At 38.1% G+C, this 21,951-nt stretch overlaps 1 protein-coding gene across 1 annotated transcript; it reads right to left on the reverse strand.

Annotated features, from left to right (window-relative positions):
• Positions 1 to 2,055: 2,055 nt before the first annotated feature.
• LOC140525802 (olfactory receptor 11A1-like) lies at positions 2,056 to 10,913 on the reverse strand. The gene has a single exon (XM_072641487.1). The coding sequence runs from the start codon at positions 6,107 to 6,109 to the stop codon at positions 5,159 to 5,161; it is 951 nt and encodes a 316-aa protein (XP_072497588.1). The 5' UTR covers positions 6,110 to 10,913; the 3' UTR covers positions 2,056 to 5,158.
• Positions 10,914 to 21,951: the final 11,038 nt, after the last annotated feature.

The following is a 21,951-nucleotide window of genomic DNA, read 5'->3' on the forward strand; positions in this document are numbered from 1 at the left end:
GTTTAAAGGCATTCGTTTTCCCCTAATAACTACTTTAACTGCATTCCAAAACATTGAGCATATTGTCTCATTGCTTTAATTACATTTCATGGAGTTATTGATGCTTCCATGATTTGTCCTTTGACATATACATTGTTTAGAATGACGTTACTTAATATCTAAATGATTTTAATCATCCCATAAGCAGTCCTTTATGGAATATAATTTTTATTCCACTGTAGTCCATAAAAGATGTGTTTGATCTTTCTGGTTCTCTGTACCTGCCTGTGTTTTTATGTTTAATATATTTCAATTTTTGTTGTGTCATTTAAAGCTGAGAAATTTGTATGCCTTTTTCTATTTCAATTACATAATCACCATAAGTTTATCATATTTAACTTTTCTAAAATTCTATTCAGGTTCTTTATTTCTTTTTCTTGTTGTTTGTTGTTGTTTTATTTAGGTGTATTTAACTCTCGAAAGGATAAAATGATGCCCCCCCCCATTGTTTTTATTATATATTTCTCTCTGTCATTTAACTTTTCCTTTAAATGTTTAGATGTCAATCTATTTGGTGTATATATGCTTAGTACTGAAATTAATTCATTGAAACTTTCAGCAAAATGTCAGTTCCCTTTTTTAATCTCCTCTAATTGCTTATTTTTGCTGCTACTTTGTCTGAAATTGTGTTGCAATTCCTACTTATTACTGCAGCTAAAGCATAATGAATTTACTCTAACTCCTTATTTTAACTGTGTGAAATTGTATGCTTAAAGCATGTTTCTTTTAAAGAAAATATCGTTAGATTCTGCCTTCTGAGGCTATACAGTTCCATTTTATGGAAGAATTTATTCACATTTAAAATTGTGATTATTGTTTATTTCCCTCCATCTTATAGTTTCATATATTTTTTTAACTTTCCTATCTCTCCTTAAGAGTTACTTTTGTTTAGGACAAATCCCTCCATTAATCTACATTCTCTCATATTCTCATTTTTCTTCCTATTTCCCTTTTGAGTGATATGTACTTTCCTACCCACTTATGTATATGTATTCTTCCCACCTTTGATGAGTTGGGGTGAGAGTGATATCCACTCTCCCTACTCCAGCATACATACATACATACATACATACATACATATACATGTGCATATATTTGTATAATTCATGTGTGTGTGTGTGTGTGTGTGTGTGTGTATACATAATGAGGAGTCAACCTACAAATCTGCAAGTGCCAAGTTTGGGAAGCTGGCCTAGAGGTGGTGCTACACTGAGAATTTTCTTCTGTGTCTTGAAAGTTTCAGAAGCCCAACATTGAAGCCTGGAAGATTCATTAATTAATCATTAATTCTTTCAAAGACCATTTATTAAGTTACTAAGGCACAAAGCCCTATGCTAAGTACAACTGAGCATAACAGGTCTATATTCTCCATACTCTCTAGGAACTTACTGATAGAAAAGGAGGAGGAGGAGGGAAGAAGAAGAAGAAGAAGAAGAAGAAGAAGAAGAGGAAGAAATACACAGATTCCTATAGTCAAAGGTGATCTTCATAATGTTTCTTACATTCAGCTCATCCATTGATTTACACACAGAGTCCAATCAGGAACTGACTCAAATATGGAGACTCCTTTACCATTTGAGTATTTCTGATTAGAGAGCTTATATTCCGTGCCTCTATCCATATGCAGATATTCACAAAGCCAATCTTTCAACTAAATGGAATCATATTTACAGCATGTAAGTCCATCATATCCCACAAATAACACACTGAAGATAAATAAGACCTCAGGCAGAAATGTGGAATCCCCAACTTCTTTCTGTGACCATTTTCCTATTTCTTGAAAGGTTAATTCCAAGGACTCAATGTCTTTTTCTTGAGTTCATGGACAATATGTTATATGTCTTTGTATTTGTCCCAAAGTTTTGCAAATACATGATGAATGATTTTTTTCATAATTTCTTTTCAAAACAGAAAGAAAATATTAATGACTTGCATTTAACAGTTCATTTGACTTTGATATTAATAAGCTTATAGTCAATATGCCACTTCATTTCATTTGAAATCTTTGGATTTTGATTGTGCCCTTTTTGGCTCCATTGCTAGGTCTTAAAGAGTCTCCACAGAAAAATCTAGACATGCTAGTTAATGTTGAAAGCAAAAGGCCCTTTTATTTGGGGAATTTAAGTAACAGTCACATAGCTTGACTGGAGACATTCAAGAGAACCTTGGTGAACAGAGAAGATGAACAAGAGAACAGGGAAACCAACGAAAGAATACTAAGGCCTCCTCTATTCCCCACCACCACCACACAGTCACACAAATAACAGAGTCTGGTAACAGCTCACACTTCTAAACTAGTTCAGTCTGCCAATCCTAAACCCTGGGACAGTAGGATGGAGGACAGGAAAGGAAAACAACCAGAGAGATCACCAGGGAAACAATAACACAATTGTCTTCAGGCCTTGACAAGAAGCCCACAATGGACTTTCAAGAAGATATTCTCAAGATTTAGTGCATAGTTACACCAAGCTTTCACTGGTATTCCTAGGTCTATCTTCACTCTATGCTTCAGGATTTCTCAGGTAATTCAGATATACAATAAGAAGGAAGAGAGTCCTACTCAGAAGAGTATTATTGGTTTACACATCTGAGGTCACAAGCAGGGAGATACAAATTCATTAGGAAATTAGAAGTTTCTGGTTTAGCCACCAAGTGTCATTGACAGCCATTCACCTAATCCTGCAGAGCAAAAATAAATAAATAAAGACTAGATACTGAGGCCCATGTTCATCCTAGGATCTTATGCACGTGCTACTGGGAAGAGGGGCTGAATAAGTTTCATACTTATAATCATTTTCAGAGGCAGTAATCTTTAATTCCGTAGCTCTATCTCTATGATTCAATGCTGACTTTTCATCGAGGAGCATATGTATTTGTAGATTTGCCAGCTTTAAAAAGGAAACATGTTAGGACCACTTATGCACTCATGGTTGAACTCCAGTTCCTTTACAACCTGCTTTTATTTCAGTGAGTTCTATTGCCATGATCTTGGCATAATGGACTTGGGTCTTTAAAGAAGCAGACAAATATACTTAGATATTGTGCAGAATTTTTTTTAGCATAGAATTGAAAGGTAAGTTAATGGCAAATAATAACAATAATACAATGAATGCATAATAAATATCTAGAAACTTGATGTTATCCTAGAGCCATGAGGGTTGCCCAGGCAATACTAAAACTGTTTTAAACCTAGAAATTCTAAGAAATGCACGGTTTGGATTTGTTTAGTTCCCCATGGCTTGTAAGTTCCCCATGCCCTTACAAGTGAGCAATGAAGTCTTCATCCTTCCTTCAGGGTTAATTTTAAGATGAAAAAGCACAAAATTTTGAGGAATTCTGAACCTCAGTCCCTGACTCTACACACAGCATGATACTTGGAATGGTATAAACTGAAAAACGTAAAGGGGATGCTTTTCCTAGACTCCAATACCTGCTCACTGCCAGGGTTCTCTTACCCCGTTTGGTCTCAGTCCATCACAGAACAAGGTAAATGGCCTCAATGACCTGATGACTTTGGCAATAATATGGCAGTGGTAATCATTATTCTTACCTAACATCTTGCTCTGACCTTAAACACTGTACCACCCTGCTGCATGTATAGCTCTCATCATTTCTTATTATAATTCCTCATCCAAATCATTAAAGGTTCTCAAATTGGGGAGAGGGGAAGGAGCAAAAAAAATAGAGTGAGTTCATAAATGATTACACATATGAGAGGATTACCAAAAAGGTTCAAGGCAGGGTGGAACAGGAACCAGGTAGTAGTAGGAGAAAATAGAGGCAATTTGTTGAATAAGAAAAACTAGGACCTCTTCCCCAACTTCCATTCCCAAAATAAGTTCTTTCTAGATTATAATGCATCAATAAAAAAAATTCAAGTCACATAGGTGGGATGATATCTGTGAGAATCAAAATGCCATTGAGGAGGTTAGAGACACATAAAAGTTACTCAACTTAGAGACTTCTTTTTGACACATATATTCAGTCACCCTAAAAAGATTAAACTAATAATCAATCTGATAGTAAATTCCAGAGTCTCTGACCTCTGTCAGTCTATCCATACCTCTTTTGTTATGGGTGTATTATAGTCCAGAAAAACTTCTGTTGTTTTAGAAAGGAGAAGATTTAATCTTTCCCTATTCAACAGACTGTCAACCACTCTTAAGAAAATGTAAGCACAATTCCTGCATTTCCATGCCCCAGCCAGGAATAATAGATAAATGTTTAACATCAGACACATATAGACATGATATTTAGCATACTTCAACTGCAGGGGTAGAAATACGAATCAAGTTACGAAATGAGGCTTTTGCATCATAGACAAATACATGTATATGTATACAAATCAGATACAAATATATGTATATGAGTATGTGAGTGTGCGTGTATACATATAAACACAAAGTAATTTAGGGGAACTGAACTGACAGCTGAGGGAAAGGGAAAGAAAGCAGGGCAAGTACAATATGTGGGGGGAATTGAGCTTGATGGAAAATGAATCATGCTTAAAGAATGACAAAATATTGAAGTATAGCTTTGAATTGGAAAATTAGGTGGTACAATCTTAGTGGAGGAATAATGTTCCTTGGAATCTAGGAAAGGGTTTTTTTGTTTTTTATTTTCCAATATAAGATTATAAAACAATGAATTTAAACTCCACTCCCTTGAGAGTCTGCCTAGTAGTCTGACAGTATAAGGTTTTCTCAGATCTATTGATTGGAAGTCATTCACTCAAATAGAGAGCTGTTATAGGTACCTAACTGGCACAGCAAATAAAGTGCCAGGCCTGAAGGCATGAAGACTCATCTTCAGTTCAAATCTGGCCTCACTTACTAGCTGTGTGACTATAGGCAAGTCACTTAATTCTGTTTGTATTAGTTTTGCTGTCTGTAAAATGACCTGGAGAAGGAAATGGTAAACCACTCCAGTATCATTCCCAAGAAAACCCCAAATAAGGTCACAAAAAATTGGACACAACTGAAACAACTGAAAAAATAACAAATTAGAGAATCTCAGAAATTTACAAATTAGACAAAGCTATCTTCTCTCCACACACTCAGGGAAGATTAACTGTAAACATCATCCAAAGGACAGGATAGAATTACTGTTGTTCCTCATTTCAGGATGAGTTACTATATTGTTTATTGCAAAGCAACTTCTTGAGAACCTGATGGACTTCTTTGTTCCTTAGGGTGTAGATCACAGGATTAAAGATGGGGGTGACCACTGTATAGAGCAGAGCAAAAACCTTAGAGAGAAGCTTGGAGTGAACAGCAGAGGGTGCTATATACATGACTATAAGTGTCCCATAGAAAGTAGACACCACAGCCAGGTGGGAGGAACATGTAGAGAAGGCCTTACTTCTCCCAGCTCCTTTGGGTACTTTCAGCACAGCCACAAGGATGCGGGCATAAGAAGTCAGGATCAAACCAAATGGAATGGTAAGACAGATTGTGGAGAGGATGAATGTTGTTGTTTGCAGAACCTGGGAGTCAGAGCAGGCCAGATCCACCACAGGTGCGAAATCACAATAAAAGTGGTTGATGTAGTTGGAACCACAGAACTTCATCTGTGCCATCAGGGTCACAATCGGGCTACCCACTGCAAAACCAGATAGCCATGCTATGACCACCAGACCCACACAGTGCTTGGATCTCATCAGTAGTGAATAACGGAGTGGATGGCAAATGGCCAGGTATCTGTCATAGGCCATGATTGCCAGAAGGAAGCATTCAGTTGTGACCAGGGAGCCAAAAATAAAGAACTGGAGCAAGCAACCAGCCAGGGAGATGGCCTCCTTTCTCAAGAAACCTGCTAGCATCTTGGGAACTACTGTGGAAGTGTAGAGTATCTCCAGGAAAGAGAGATTGGCCAAGAAGAAATACATGGGTATGTGGAGTCCTGGGGAGCTGACCACAGCCACTACAATCAGTGTGTTCCCTAGGATGGTACTTAAATACATAATGGTCAAGAAAATAAAGAAGAGGAAGTACTGATCAGGAAGCTCAGAGAAACCAAGGAGGACAAACTCCATGATAATAGATTGATTCCCAGTGAAAGTGGTTTCCATCAAGGCAATTCAAGCTGCTTTCAGTTACTGAGCACAGAGAGGAGGAGGCTTCAAGGCGTCTCAGAATGTCCTGAAGAGTTTGTGTCTAAAATTAGTGGGATTAGGGAAATAAAAAAAATGGGTAGATCTTCAGGAATCTTTACATGTATATATCCCATTTCTCTAAATTCCTAGTAAACATTTCTAATTGGTTATCTCAAATTCAGCATAGCCAAAATTTGACTCAGCATTCACTGGAATGCAAGCATCTAGGACATTGTTTTACATACACATAGGCATTTGATGATGCTTATTGGATTGGATTGGATCACCTCCTCCACAAAATAAGAGTTTCTCTTCCCAACTACCCTATTTCTATGAACAGCACCATTATTCTCCCAGTTACCAAAACTCAAAATAATAGAATCAACTTTGGCTTTTGTTTTCACTTTATCCTCTAAATGCAATAAGTGAGCCACTCAATCCTATCAATTCACCCTTTGCAATATTTCACATATTCCTTACTTTCCAATGGATAGAGGACTGGACCAGAAGTCAAGAGGACCTGAGTTCAAATTTAGCCTCAGACACTCACTAGCTGGTATATCCTTGAGTGTAGTCACTTAACCTCTGTCTGCCTCTGTTTTTTCATCTATAAAGAAGAAACAATAGCTCTTATGCCCAAGGTTGTTGTGAGAATAAAATGAAGTATTTGTGAAGCACTTGGCAGTCTTGAAAAGCAGGTAAGACAATTATTATTACTCCCATTTTATAGTTAAGGAACCGTATGTCACTTTCTCAAGGTGACATGGCAAATAGCAGAACCCAAGGCTCCAACTCAAGTTTGACTTCCAATCCAGTGTTTTACCCTAGAAAGCCTTTAAGGTAATGGTATGCTTCATCCTTCCTGGAAGAGACTAAGGAGGAACATTCATGGGAATACTGAGAGGACATTCTTATATCAGGCTGGACCAGATATTCATATTCATAGATTTCCAAAGTTGAAAGGGACTATGAATGTGAAAGTCATATAGGTGGGGCAACTAGAGGATAAAAGGACAAATGAGATGGCAGATATGAAACCAATTCTATTCAAAAAAAAAGAAGGAAGGAAAACAAGCTCATAGAGGTTTCTTTAAAAGTGGAGAAACTCCAAGGTCCTTGATGAACAGGTAAAAAAGGAAATATCAAATACAACAAAAGACTGCAAGGTAACAAGAACTTGGGTAGGAGCTGCCAGAGGTCGCTGGGAAATAATTCTTCAGTGCACCTCCTGAAGTGAACAAACAGCTAAATAGTACAAATGCTTCTATGTGTTTTATTTAGGTCAATGCTTTCCTGTTTGGCGATTTACCTTAATGGTCAAAGATCCCCTCCGCTGCAGGCTGATCAAAGCCACAGACTGCACTCCTTGATATTTAACATTCACCTAGAGCAGGAGTTCTTAACCTGGGGTCCATGAATAGATATCGGGGGTCTAAGAACTTTTTTAATATCTTGAAACTGTTTCAATACAATCGATTTCCTTTTTAATTCTATATATTTTCTTTTATGCATTAAAATCATTGTTCTGAGAAGTGATCCATGAGACAAAAAAGTTTAAAAACCTCTGACCTAGAGAGTGCAATAAATTTTGTACAAAAGCAATTTGATGCACATGGAGCAGTGGAAGAGAGCCAAGGAATAACATATTTTAATTTATAAAACTGTTAATGCCTCCCTACCCTTTTTTGACCTATTACCTCATGCTTTGTAAAAACATTGCAAACCTCTGCCCTCTAGTCTCATAAATAAACAGGAAAACATGCTGAATATCTATGGTAAGGTAGGATAGTTGAAGAATGGGATGATTAGAAAAGAGTATAAGAGGGAGCAATTAGACATTAATTCTGGAAAGAGTAGAGACTAGTATTGTGGCATATTTTAAATACCAGACTATGCAGTTTGTATTTTCCCTGAAAGCTACAGGAAGTAAGCCAATAAAAATTCTTGAACAGGCAAGTGACATAAGAGCTATGTTCTAGGAAAATTATTTTGGTATCTGTATAGAGGATGGATTAGAGAGGGGAAAGACTAGAAATACAGAGATTAACTAAGATACAACTATAATAGTCTAGGCAAGAGGTGAAAATGAATGGTATGGAGAAATAAGACAAAAATATATAATATAAAACAGATATTGGACAGTGAGTTTCAGCACTGGAATTAATCTAAAACCTGGGTTCAAAGTCCATCTATACCACTTAGGAGTTATGTGATTCTGCACAAGTCATCTAACCTCAGACTTCCTATTTTGCAAAGAGAGATAATACAAATTTCTGTCCTGCCTAACTCAGAGTTGTTGTGAGAGTTGAATGAAATAATTTACATAAAGCATTGTAAAGCATAGAGTGACAGATAAATGAGATATAATTATTATCCTATTTGTTAAAATCTTCTATATAAACCTCTTTAAAATGTGACAAATGTAGATAATTTGAGTTACTTTCTTTCTTTTAATCAAAATGACTGCTATGACCCACCTCAAGGAATTCTTCATGCTTATCACCAAAAGCCCCCAAACTAGAAAAAGTGAAATGGCTATGGCAGGCTCCCAATCCTGTATATTTTTAGGGAAAGTAGATATGTGGGAAAGTAGATATGTGGGCAGATGAATTTAAAAAATCCTATTTTAATGAAGAACAATAGTGAAGATAGCAACAAAAAACAACAGACTCTATACCTTCAGAACAGAAGTAAGAAGAATCTATCTGAAAAAGTTAGTTTGTTTAACTGGATAACATATAGAACCTGGGGAAGTCTTTAAAGGGAGAAACTTACCTCCCTAATACTAGTGAAATTGATTCTTTTTCTACAGGCAGGGGAATTCAAAGCATGGCCTTTCAAATTCCCTACTCATAGTATCACTCAAGAAATCGGTAATCTCAAGCATAAAGGGAATGGTACATGAATAGGGAACTTACCTCAAATAACTCTCCATTCATCTAACACAGGGACCATAAACAGAAAATAATGCTCTGTTTGCTTTGGGGAGACAACCAGTAAAATTGAAAACCTTTGGTTTCAAGTTCACTTTCCATGAGTACATCCTATAAGAACACATAGGTGCCAAAATGTTGGCACTTTGCTATCACACGAGTGGGATCTGTAGTCAAAGAAAATATTCCTGCTTTCCTCTAGCCTCATCCCTTCATTTTTCATCTCCTATTCAAGCTTCAGACATGATGGTGATGAGTTGTGAATGTTCTCATAACCATTATATCTTTTTATCTTGTCTCTCTTTTTTTAATCACAAGAAAGGCTTTCCACTTAGTCTGCCAATTGCTAAGAAGGCAGATGGGCCTCTGAGGAACTAATTACATACTCACTAGTTACTGATTACAATTGAATGAGGAGCAACAGCCACATACCGGGGCCCCTTAAGGTTCCTGTCTTTTTCCAGGAGGTATCCTGGAGCTCTGGGCTGGACTACAGAGAAAATAAGAATCAATCAAACTTTCCCAAGCCTTCCTCTCCATTCCTACAAGACCTCTCTTCTCCACCATTTTCCAAAGCTTGAGACTACTAGTCATGGAGTCCTTTTTGGTTTCTTACTCTCTTTTTTTCTCTATCTCTTTCCGTCTCTGTCTCTCTTTGTCTCTGTGTGTCTTTGTGTCTCATATAACTGTGTCTCTGCTCTACGTATCTCTGTCTCTCTGTATCTGTCTGTGTGTGTGTCTCACCTTACCACACAGACTTAAAATGTAAGTTAGTTGCAACTTATTTCATTTTTTATACTTGTATCCTAAGCATTATGGACAGTACCTGGAGCATAGTAGGTGATTTAAAAATACTTTTTGATTTCCCCAATTGATAAATGGTCAAAGGATATGACCACCTTTCAGAGGAAGAAATTAAAGCTATCTATAGTCATATGAGAAAAGGTTCTATATCACTACTGATTAGAGAAATGCAAATCAAAAAAGCTCTGAGCTACCACATCACACCCATCAGATTGGTGAACATGACAAAACAATAAGATGATAAATGTTGGAGAAGATGTGGAAAAGTTGGAACACTAATTCATTGTTGATGGAGTTGTGAGCTGATCCAACCATTCTGGAGAGCAATTTGGAACTATGCCCAAAGGGCTACAAAAGTGTGCCTACCCTTTGAGCCAACAGTACTGCTTCTAGGACTATATCTCAAAGAGGTCATCAAAATTGGATAGGGTCCCACATGTACAAAAATATTTCTAGCAGCTCTCTTTGTGGTGGCCAAACACTGGAAATCAAGGGGATGCCCATCAAATGGGGAATGACTGAACAAGTTGTGGTATATGAATGTACTGAAATACTATTGTGCTATAAGAAATGATGAACAGGAAGACTTCAGAGAGGTCTGGAAAGGTCTGATGCTGAGTGAAAGGAGCAGAACCAGGAGAACTTTGTATACAGCAACAACCACAATGTGTGAGGAATTTTTCTGATAGACTTAGTCCTCATAGCAATGCAAGGATCTAAAACATTCTCAAAGGACTCTTGAGGCAAAATGCCATCCACATACAGAGAAAGAACTACGGAATCAAAATATAGAATGAAGCAGAATATTTTCTCTTATGTTATGTTTTGGTTTGGTTTGATTTTTCTCATGATTTCTCCCATTTGTTTTAATTCTTCTATGCAAAATGACTGATGTGAAAATGTGGTTAATAAGAATGTATGTGTAGGACTCATATAAGATTACATGCCTTCTCAGGGAGGAAGTGGAGAGGGAGAGGGAGAAAATCCAAGACTTATGAAAGTGATTATAGAAAACTTAAAACAAATAAATTAAGTAAAAATACTTTTTGATTGGTTGACTTTCCAAACACCAGACAGTGGTTCAAGTAGAAATCCAAAGTCTCAAGTAAGAATATCAGCAAGAATCTCCTTGACCCTTGTGCTCATCAGAACCACTGGAACTCCAGAGCTGCTTAGATGGAATTTATGCTTTTAGGAAGAAAGAGAAAAGCAGTGGCTGACATACTGCCTAAAAAATAAATTTAAAATTAAATATTATCATCATTATGACTATGAAAATGTTGTTAGTAATGATAGCTCCTATGCAGCAGCAGTTCATACTTTTCTGTGTACAGTTTGTTGGGTACTTTTTTTTGTATTTAAATTTATTTATTTAAGTTTTCAACATTCATTTACACAAAATTTTGGGTTGCAAATTTTCTCCCCATTTCTTCCCTCCCCCCACCCCACAACGCCAAGCATTCTAATTACCCCTATCACCAATCTGTCCTCCCTTCTAACATCCCTCCCTTCCCTTATCCCCATCTTCTCTTTTGTCTTGAAGGGCAAGATAAATTTCTATGCCCCATTACCCGTATTTCTCATTTCCTAGTTGCAAGAACAATACTCAACAGTTGTTTCCAAAACTTTGTGTTCCAGTTTCTCTTCATCCCTCCCTCCCCACCCATTCCCTTTGGGAAGGCAAGCAATTCAATATAGGCCATATCTGTGTAGTTTTGCAAATGACTTCCATAATACTCATGTTGTGTAAGACTAACTATATTTCCCTCCATCCTATCCTGCCCCCCATTGCTTCTATTCTCTCTTTTGATCCTATCCCTCCCCAAGAGTGCTCCCTCTTCCCACTGTCCTGCTTCCATTATCCCCCCAACCCTGCTTATCCCCTTCTCCCCCACTATCCTGTATTGTAAGATAGGTTTTCATACCAAAATAAGTGTGCATTTTATTCCTTCCTTTAGTCGAATGTGATGAGAGTAAGCTTCATGTTTTTTCTCTCACCTCCTCCCTTTTTTCCCTCTGCTGAAAAGTCTTTTACTTGCCTCTTTTATGAGAGATAATTTGCCCCATTCCATTTCTCCCTTTCTCCTCCCAATATATTTCTCTCTCACTGCTTAATTTCATTATTTTAAGATATGATCCCATCCTATTCAATTCACCCTGTGCTCTCTGTCTCTGTGTGTGTGCGCATGTGTGTGTGTGTGTCTGTGTGTGTGTGTGTGTGTGTGTGTGTGTAATCCCACCAACTACCCAGATACTGAAAAAAGTTTGAAGAGTTATAAATATTGTCTTTCCCTGTAGGAATGTAAATAGTTCAACTTTAGTAAGTCCCATATGACTTCTCTTTGCTGTTTACCTTTTCATGCTTCTCTTGATTCTTGTGTTGGAAAGTCAAATTTTCTTTTCAGCTCTGGTCTTTTCATCAAGAATGCTTGAAAGTCCTCGATTTCATTGAAAGACCATTTTTTCCCCTGAAGTGCTATACTCAGTTTTGCTGGATGGGTGATTCTTGGTTTTAGTCCTAGTTCCTTTGACTTCTGGAATATCATATTCCACACCCTTTGATCCCGTAATGTAGAAGCCACTAGATCTTGTGTTATCCTGATTGTATTTCCACAATACTTGAATTGTTTCTTTCTAGCTGCTTGCAATATTTTCTCCTTGACCAGGGAACTCTGGAATTTGACCACAATGTTCCTTGAAGTTTCTCTTTTTGGATCTCTTGCAAGAAGTGATCAGTGAATTCTTTCAATATTTATTTTCTAGAGCATGAGGGCAGTTTTCCTTCATAATTTCATGAAAGATGATGTCTAGGCCCATCGGTACTTTTTTCTATGAAAATGAAAGAACGAATGAAGCATTCATTTAATGTTTACTGTGTGTCAAGCACTGTGCTAAATATCTGGGATACTAATAGAAAAAAAGTGAGATGCTTCTTGCTATCAAGGAACTCATACTCTAATAAGGAGAAACAACATATCTATAAGAGTCCAGCTGAACAACAAATGGAAAGGCTCAGAAATCCCAAGGGTGATGCAGATACCAGGGCCCAGAACTTCTCAGTATATATCAGTAGGTCAAAATGAAAGTAGTGGTCTAGAGTAGAATTAAGGCAGATGGTAAAGCCCACAGAATCTTGGGACACAGAGACAAGAGAGGTGGTATTCCATCTCACTTGAAGAGTTACAGGGGTCTGGGTGCTTAGATCAGGAGAAAGGAGATAAAAAGGGATCAATGTTCCTTTTCCCACTCAACTGATTTCACAAAGTCCAAAATCCAGGATTTCCTTATTCCAAGGCTGATCACTGCTCCATGCTGTTTCTCATCCCAATTTTACAGAAAAGGAAATTGAATTGACCATGTTCATATGGCTGCTTAGTGGCAGAATTGAGATTGAAACTAAATCATCTCACTCTAAGCCCACCACAGTATTTGAACAACACCAAATAGGATCTGAATGGAAGAACTGAAAGAAATGAGGATGCTGAATTATGGCAATAGAAAGTAGATAAGTAGCAGTGAGGTATAAGGGGGTAGGCCTACTCCTCATCAGTACTGTAGATGAACAGGAGAAAATTCATCTTGGATTAAAGAGGTAACCAGATGACTTATGTAGCGAGCCAGTTTCCCTAAGTACAAAAAGATGGAAGGATTATGAGAGGAAAAAGTCTAAGATGAAGGGAAATGATTTTAGCAACAGAATAGAGGTACAATAGAAGGGAAGGAGAGAGCAGGAGAGATAGGGCTGAGGTGAATGAGGATGAAGAGGTAAAGAGGCCTTTCAGAGGAAGGATGTTTTGACTAGGCAGCCTGCAATTCTGAATCACAGTCCCTCTATTAGAGTATTCCTTTTTCCACCCTTCCAAATCCCACAAGAAGTAATAGACATTGGTTCTTCCTAGAAACATGATTCAGAAAGAAAAAGAAGGATGGAGTTTGCTGATCATGAGATAATCAATTTGCTCACCAGTCTGAATAAGAAACAGCACTAATACTTCCACTGGAGGCCCTGGCTTTGTGATAGAGGAAGTCTCAGACAGTATTGATTTTCTCACTCTTCCCTGGCTTTGTGACTCAGTCCAGGTGGTGAGAGGGCTGGTGTCTGGGTCCTCAATTCATATGGAGGACTGAAGCTTTGATTTTCTTGACCTTTATAAATAGTAATCATACATTCAGGATACAGAACTGAGGAATTGCTGATTTTCTCATCTATCCAGGTTTAGGTTCTGAATTCTTTCTGGTTGACAAAAGTATAACCAGTATCAGCACCTCCATGGTTATGGAGTAGTGAGGAATTGCTGGTTTGTTTGGTTTTTTTTGCTCTTCCTAGTAAGCAATAGCACCTCTGATGAAAGCCCCAACTCTGTGGTAATGGAAGGATATTATTCCATACTAGTTCTAGTATGTATGTGCCTACCTAGTTGTCCAGAACAAATAGAATAAGAAACCATTCCCCTTTGACCAAAGGATCCTTGCACAAAGGACACAGGACTATTATGGAGTTAGCATAAGGTAGGCAACTCAGGTGTGGAAGTAGCATGGACAATAATCACAATGCAACAAGTAGACACATACTGTTGCACATATGCTCACTTCTTCCTTCAGTAACATGATAATAGAAGTAGGAAATAAAGTCAGACTAGGTCATTCAATCCCAACCTCTGCTTCAGAAGATACAGTAAACTGTGCAATATAAGAAAGTGCAATCTTAGTACAAAGAGGTAGAGTGCTTTGCCCCAGTCAGACCAAATCTAGAAATTTGTGGGTCACATGACAAGCAAGATGGCAGGCTAAACACTTTTTCCAAGTCATTTCAACCCTATAATTCCACCCCACTGCCTCCTTAAAAAAAGAAAAAAGAATTATATACTAGACATACCATCATTACAACTACTTCCATAGGATAAAGAAGCTAGACTGGGAATAGTGAAAATCAGAAGGGTTATGGGAAATAGGAAAACTAGTGCATTGTTGGAGGCACTATGAATCAATATAACACTTTTGGAAAGTAATTTGAAATTATGCAAATAAAATGACTAAAATATTCATACATTTTATTTTGATGCAGAGATCTCGCTATTGGGCCAATGCATCAAAGAAGTAATTGACAAGAAAGAAGTCTTCATATATATCAATTTTTATATTATATACATCAATACTGATATTAGTAGTTTTGTGGTAGCAAAGAATTGGACAGAAAGTAAATGTCATTCAGTTGAGGAATTGCTAAATAGATTTTGGTAGATAAGCTGTATTATATGATTATGATAGAATATTATTGTGCTGTAAGAAATGACAAGCAGCATAGTTTCAGGAAAACCTGGGAAGATTTATATGAACTGATGTAAAGTAAAGTGAGTAGAATCAGAAGAACATTGTATATAATAAGAGCAATGTTATAAGGATGATCAATTGTGAAAGTTTTAAGCTACTCTGATCAATACAATGGATTTCCAAAGGACTCATGATAAAAATGCTAACTGCAGCGAAAGAACTGATGAACTCAGAGTGTAGTTTTCTCATTTTTTTAAAATTTTTCTTCCTTTTTTGTGATATGGTTAATAGAGAGATATATTTTCAGTAATTTTACATGTATAATTGATAACATATTACTTGCCTTCTCAGTGAGCAAAGGAAAGGGAGACAATTTGGAACTTATTTTTATGTTAAAAAATAAGTAACAAATTTTCATAATTAATGATCAGAGTGTATAAGTAAACATACAAAGAGGAAGGAGTAGAAAGAGTGACTGACATATGAACTTCATTCTCCTCTGAACTGATAAAAAGAAGGATCATTACAAACACAGAGAAAGAGAGACAGACAGACAGAGACAGAGAGAGACAGACACAGGCAGAGATGAGACAGAGACAGACAGAGAGACAGAGACAGAGAGAGAAACACATTTGACTCAACAGTGAAGAGGAGAAAGGGCAGCTAGGTGTTGCAGTGGATAGAGCACTATTGCAGGAGTCAGGAGGAACTGAGTTCAAATCTCACCTCAGATACTTGATACTCACTAGCTGTGTGACCTTGGGCAAATCACTTAACCCCAACTGCCTCATGCTGGGTCATCCTGATGAATACCTGGTCACTGGATTCAGATGGCTCTGGAGGAGAAGTGAGGCTGGTGACCTGCACAGCCCTCACTCACTCAGAACAAAGTCAATTACAAGTCATGTCATCATTTCTCTAATGGCATGGTCTTCTTCAGCAACGCAGGATGAACACACACATGAAGAGGAGAAAAAGGGATGAAGGAAGGAGGGACTAGAGAGATAATAGATTAAAGGAAAAGCCTCTAGGTGGCATAGTGATGACAGTGCACGACCTGGACTCAGGAAGACTCATCAAGGGAAAGTTCAAATACAGCATCAGACAACTAGCTGTGTGATCCTAGATGAGATCCTTAATCCTGTTTGCCTCAGTTCCTCATCTGTAAAATGAGAAGTAAATGGCAAACCATTCCAGTATTTTTGCCAAGAAAATCCCAAGTGGAGTCACAAAGAGTCAGATACAACTGAAAAATTGACAAAAATCATAAAAGATTAAAAGAGTATTGGCCCTAAACAAAACGAATTCCAAGAATGTACAATTTTTTTTTCCATGTGCTATTTTATTTTTCCACATTTACAAGTAAAAACAATTTTTAACATTTGTTTTCAAAAATTTGAGTTCCAAATTCTCCCCCTTCTTCCCTCCCCACCCTTCATTGAGAAGGCAAGCTATTTAATGTAGGTTATACATGCAAAATATTTCCATAATAGTCATGTTGTGAAAGAAAATATAAACCAAACAAAAAACAAAAACAAAAACCTTAAGAAAAATAAAACCAAAAGGTATGCTGCAAACTATAATCAAACATCATCAGTTCTTTCTTTGGGAATGGATAGCATTTTTATCCTAAATCCTTCAGAGTTGTCTTGGATGCTTGTATTGCTGAGAACAATTAAGTCATTCACAGCTGATCATCTTCAAATATTGCTGCTGCTCTTTGAAAGTTTCTCCAGGCTTCTCAGAAAGCATTCCACTAATCATTTCTTATAACACAATAGCATTCCATCAAAATCACATATCAAAACTTTTTCAGCCATTCTCCAGTTGAAGGATAACCACTTAATTTCTAATTCTTTGCCCCAGAAAAGAGCTGTTATACATATTTTTGTATATATAAGTCCCTTTTTTTTTTTTGTTTATTATCTCTTTTGGGATACAGACCTAGTAATGGTATTGCTAGGTCAAAGGATATGCATACCTTTATGGCCCTGTGGGCACAGTTCCTAATTGCTCTGCATAATATCAGTTCACAGAGGGGGGGGTGGGGTGTGGCAAGCCAACATGGCAGAGTAGAGGTGCATATACTTTAGCACTTCCCCCACAGCCCACAAAGTACCTGTAAAAAAATGACTCTTGACAAATTCTAGAGCAGCAGAACAACAGAATGAAAGAGGTTTTCAGGCAAAGGTAACTTGGAAGGCCAACAGAAAAGATTTATCTCATGGGACAATGAGCTGAGTGGAGCCTAGCTCTGGCCATGTGCCACTGAGAGGAATAGGACCTGAACAGACTTCCAGGGAATAATTCCCAGGAATGAGAGTCCCAGATTCCTCAACCCACAAGCGACAAAGAAAGCTCAAAAGGTCAGTGTGGGAGGGCTTTCCCACCTGGGAGAGAGGGAAATGCCCCAGGCAGCGACAGGTGGCAAAAGCAGCAGCAACAGCAGTGAGGGGCTATGGTAGCTGTGGAAACAACCTGGATCCATTGTCCAGGAAGCTCAGCTTAAAGCCTCTGGGGGAATTGAGCAGCTGACCTGAATTTCAGCACTGAACATGGTACTGGGGAGAGGAAAAGCACTAGGACCCTCCCCTTGACAAAGAATTCAAAAGTCAAGTAACTGGCTGGAAAAATGACCAAAAAAGGAAAAATAAGACCATAGAAGGTTACTTTCTTGGTGAACAGGCATCTCCTTCTATCCTTTTGGATGAGGAAGAACAAGGTGTAGTGTCAGAGGAAGTCAAAGTTTCTGCCTCCAGTACCTCCAAAATGAATATGAAATGGGTTCAAGCCATAGAAGAGCTTGAAAAGCAAGTCAGCAGCTTGCTAAAGAAGAAGCAGAAAAAATGCTGAGGAAAATAACACCTTTAAAAATAAGCTAACTCAATTGGAAAAAAAGGTCCAAAAAAGCCAATGAGGAGAAGGAGACTTTAAAAAGCAGAATTAGCCAAATGGAAAAGAAGGTTCAAAAGCTCACTGAACAAAATAGTTCTTAAAAGAGAGACTGACTGGAGTTCAGGGAAGCTAATGACTATGAGATAAACCAAAAAGTTAAAAAGCAAAACCACAAGATTGAAAAAATAGAAGATAATGTGAAACATCTCATTGGAAAAACAACTGACCTGGAAAGTAGATCTAGGAGAGACAATCTAAAAATTATGGAACTATCCAGAAGTCATGATCAAAAAAATAACTTAGACATTATCTTTCATGAACTTATCAAGGAGAACTGCCCTGATATTCTAGAACCAGAGGGCAAAATAGATATTGAAAGAATCCAGTGATCCCCTCCTGAAAGAGATCCGAAAAGAAAAACTCTTAGGAATATTGTGGCCAAATTTCAGAGTTCCCAGGTCAAGGAGAAAATATTGCAAGCAGCTAGAAAGAAACAATTTGAGTATTGTGGAAATGTGATCAGGATAACATAGGATCTGGCAGCTTCTACATTCAGGGATCAAAGGGCTTGAAATAGGATATTCCAGAAGTCAAAGGAACTGGGATTAAAACCAAGAATCACCTACCTAGCAAAACTGAGTATAATACTTCAAGGGAACAAATGGTCATTCAATGATAGAGAGGATTTTCAAGCATTCATGATGAAAAGACCAGAACTGAATAGAGAATTTGACTTCAAACAAAAGAATCAAGGGACACATGAAAGGGTAAACAGGGAAGAGAAATCATAAAGGACTTTCTAAAGCTGAACTGTTTACATTCCTACATGGAAAGATAATATATGTAACTCTTGAGTCTTTTCTCAGTATTTGGGTAGGTGGAGGGATTACACACACACACACACGCACGCATGCACACACACATGCACGCATGCACACACACATATAGACAGAGAGTACAGGTTGAGTTTAATCAGAAAAGATGATATCCACAAAAAAATAAAATCAAATTAAGGGATGAGAGAGGAAAATATTGGAAGGAGAAAGGGAGAAATGAAATGTGGGAAGCTATCACTCATAAAAGAAATAAGAAAAATCTTGTTCAATGGAGAAGAAAAGGGAGGAGATGAGAGGGAAAAAGTGAAGCTTACTCTCTTCACTTATGACTTAAGGAGGGAATAACATGTTCACTGAATTTGGTATGAAAATCTATCTTACACTACAGGAAAGTAGGAGAGAAGGGGACAAGTGGAGTGAGGAGGATCATAGAAGGGAGGGCAAATGGGAGAAGGGAGCAACTAGAAGTAAACACTTTTGGGAAGGGACAAGGTCAAATGAGATGATAGAAAAAAGGGGGGACAGGGTAGGATGGAAGGCAACATAGTCTTACACAACATGACTATTATAGAAGTCTTTTGCAAAACAACACATATATAGCCTGTATTGAATTGTTTGCCTTCTCAGTGGGGATGGGTAGGGAGGAAGGGAGAGAGAGAAGTTGAAATTCAAAGTATTAGAAACAAATGTTGAGAATCATTATTACATATAACTGGGAAATAAGGAATACAGGTAATGAGGTATAGAAATGTATCTTGCCCTACAAAAAAAAAGAGAGAAGATGGGGATAAGGGAAGAGTGAGGTGTGATAGAAGGGAGGATACATTGAGGGAAAGGGTAATCAGAATGCAAAGTGTTATGTGGTGGGGGGAGGGGAGAGATGGGGAGAAAACTTGGAACTCAAAATTTTGTGGAAATGAATGTTGAAACCTAAAAATAAATAAATAAATGAATAAATGAATAGATGAATGAATGAATGACTAAAAGAAAAAAGGAAAAAAAAATAATAACATCAGTTCACAACTCCACCAACCATCAACCAATTGAAGAAGAGGATTTGAGGGCCATTAGACTCCCTTCATGTGGCAAAGCACCTGGTGCTGATTCTATTCCAGCTGAGATTTACAAGGTTGTGCGATCATTGCTCATACAAAAGCTGACTGAAATTTTCCAGGTTAAACAGCAAGAGAAAGTTATATCCCCCAGGAGTTCAAGGATATCTCCATTGTTCATCTCTGTCAAGGTAAAGGGAATAGATTGTCCAGCAACAATATAGGGTGATCTCTCTCTTAATCATTGCTGGCAAAATTTTTGCTAGAGTCCTCCTTAATGGGCTTACCCTTCACCTGGAAGATGGTCATACACCTGAGAGACAGTGTAGCTTCACAAAGGGCCTAGGAACAGTTGATGTAGTGCTGCCTGACAACTCCAAGAGAAACTCCAGGAACATAACAGAGGTCTGTACACAACGTTTGTAGATCTGACCAAGGCCTTTGACACTGTTAGTTGTGAGGCTTATGGAAAATTATGTCAAAATTTGACTGTCCAGAGAAGTTCATCAGTATTATACGTCAATTTCATGATGGCATGTGTGATCAGCTAGCTATCTACAATGAATTCAGGGAAACATTTTTTCCCCCAGTAGTTCAAGATTTTGTGTGGTTTTTTTTTCCACCATAGGGTGCTGAGCATCCATCCATCCACTCTCATTCATGAATATTGTACGTCAATTTCATGATGGCATGTTTGCCCAGTTTCTGGATAATGCACAAAGCTTTCATGCCTTCCCAGTCACCAGTGGAGTGAAACAGGGCTGTGTGCTTGCTCCCATGCTTTTTAGCATGGTGTTTTCAGCCATGCTGACAAATGCCTTCAATGAGGATGAACACAGCATCAAGATCAACTACCGTACTGATGGCAAGTTCTTCAATTTGAAAAGGCTGCAAGTCAAAACCAAAGTGGAGGGAGTGTTGGTGCATGATTTTCTGTTTGCAGATGATTGTGCACCCAGTGCAGCCTCTGAAGCTGAGATGCAACAAAGTGTGGATCAATTCTCTGCTGCCTGTACTAATTTTGGCCTAATAATTTACACCAAAAAAACCACAGGTGCTCCATCAGTCACCACCATGCCATTCATACGTGGAACCACCAGTTACAGCTAATGGAGAAGTTTTGAATGCTGTGGATAAGTTCAATTACCTTGGTAGTGTACTTTCCAGGGATGTACACATTGACAATGAGGTTGATACATGCATTGCCAGAGCTAGCTCAGCATTTGGGAGGCTCCAAAGAAAAGTTTAGGAGAGAAGAGGTATTAGACTGATTACCAAACTGAAGGTCTACAGACCTGTTGTGCTGACCTCATTTGTTGTATGCCTGTGAAACATGGACAGTACACCAGCTCCATGACAGAAAACTGAATTGCTTCCATTTGAACTGTCTTAGGAAGAGTCTGAAGATCACCTGTCAGGACAAGGTACCACACGCCGAAGTCCTTGCTTGAGCTGAACTGCCAAGCATTGAAACCATGCTTTAAAGAGCACAACTCCAATGGGCTGGCCGTATTGTTCACATGTATAATATACACTTCCCAAAAAGACTATTTTATGGAGAACTTACATGGGGCAGGCAATCACATAGTGGTCAGAAGAAGTGAAACAAGGGTACTCTCAAGATCTCTCTCAAGAACTTTGGATTTGACTGTGCAACATGGGAGACACTTGTACCGGACCACTCAGCATGGTGTGCCCACATTAGAAATGGTGCTGTGCTCTATGAGCCAAGCAAAATTGAGACAGCACAAAGTAAAGGTAAGATGCACAAATTTGGGGTATCCACCACAAATATTCATACGGATTAACTGTGCCCAACCTGTGGTAGAACATTCTGAGCTCATATTGGTCTGATCAGCCACAGTCAGACACACTGAAACTTCACTTCACTTGATGATGTCATTTTGGCCCTTGAAAATGCAGAGCAAGAACCTCCATCAGTTCACAACTCTACCAACCATACATTAATGTCCCATTTTTCCCACATCCCCTCCAACGTTCCTCATTTATCTTTTCTGTCCTATTAG

Source organism: Notamacropus eugenii, chromosome 2 (assembly GCF_028372415.1).
Source record: "Notamacropus eugenii isolate mMacEug1 chromosome 2, mMacEug1.pri_v2, whole genome shotgun sequence".
NCBI lineage: Eukaryota > Metazoa > Chordata > Mammalia > Diprotodontia > Macropodidae > Notamacropus > Notamacropus eugenii.

Coding starts and splice junctions, on each gene's coding strand:
- LOC140525802 (XM_072641487.1), bottom strand. CDS start 6,109: ATGGAAACCACTTTCACTGGGAATCAATCTATTATCATGGAGTTTGTC.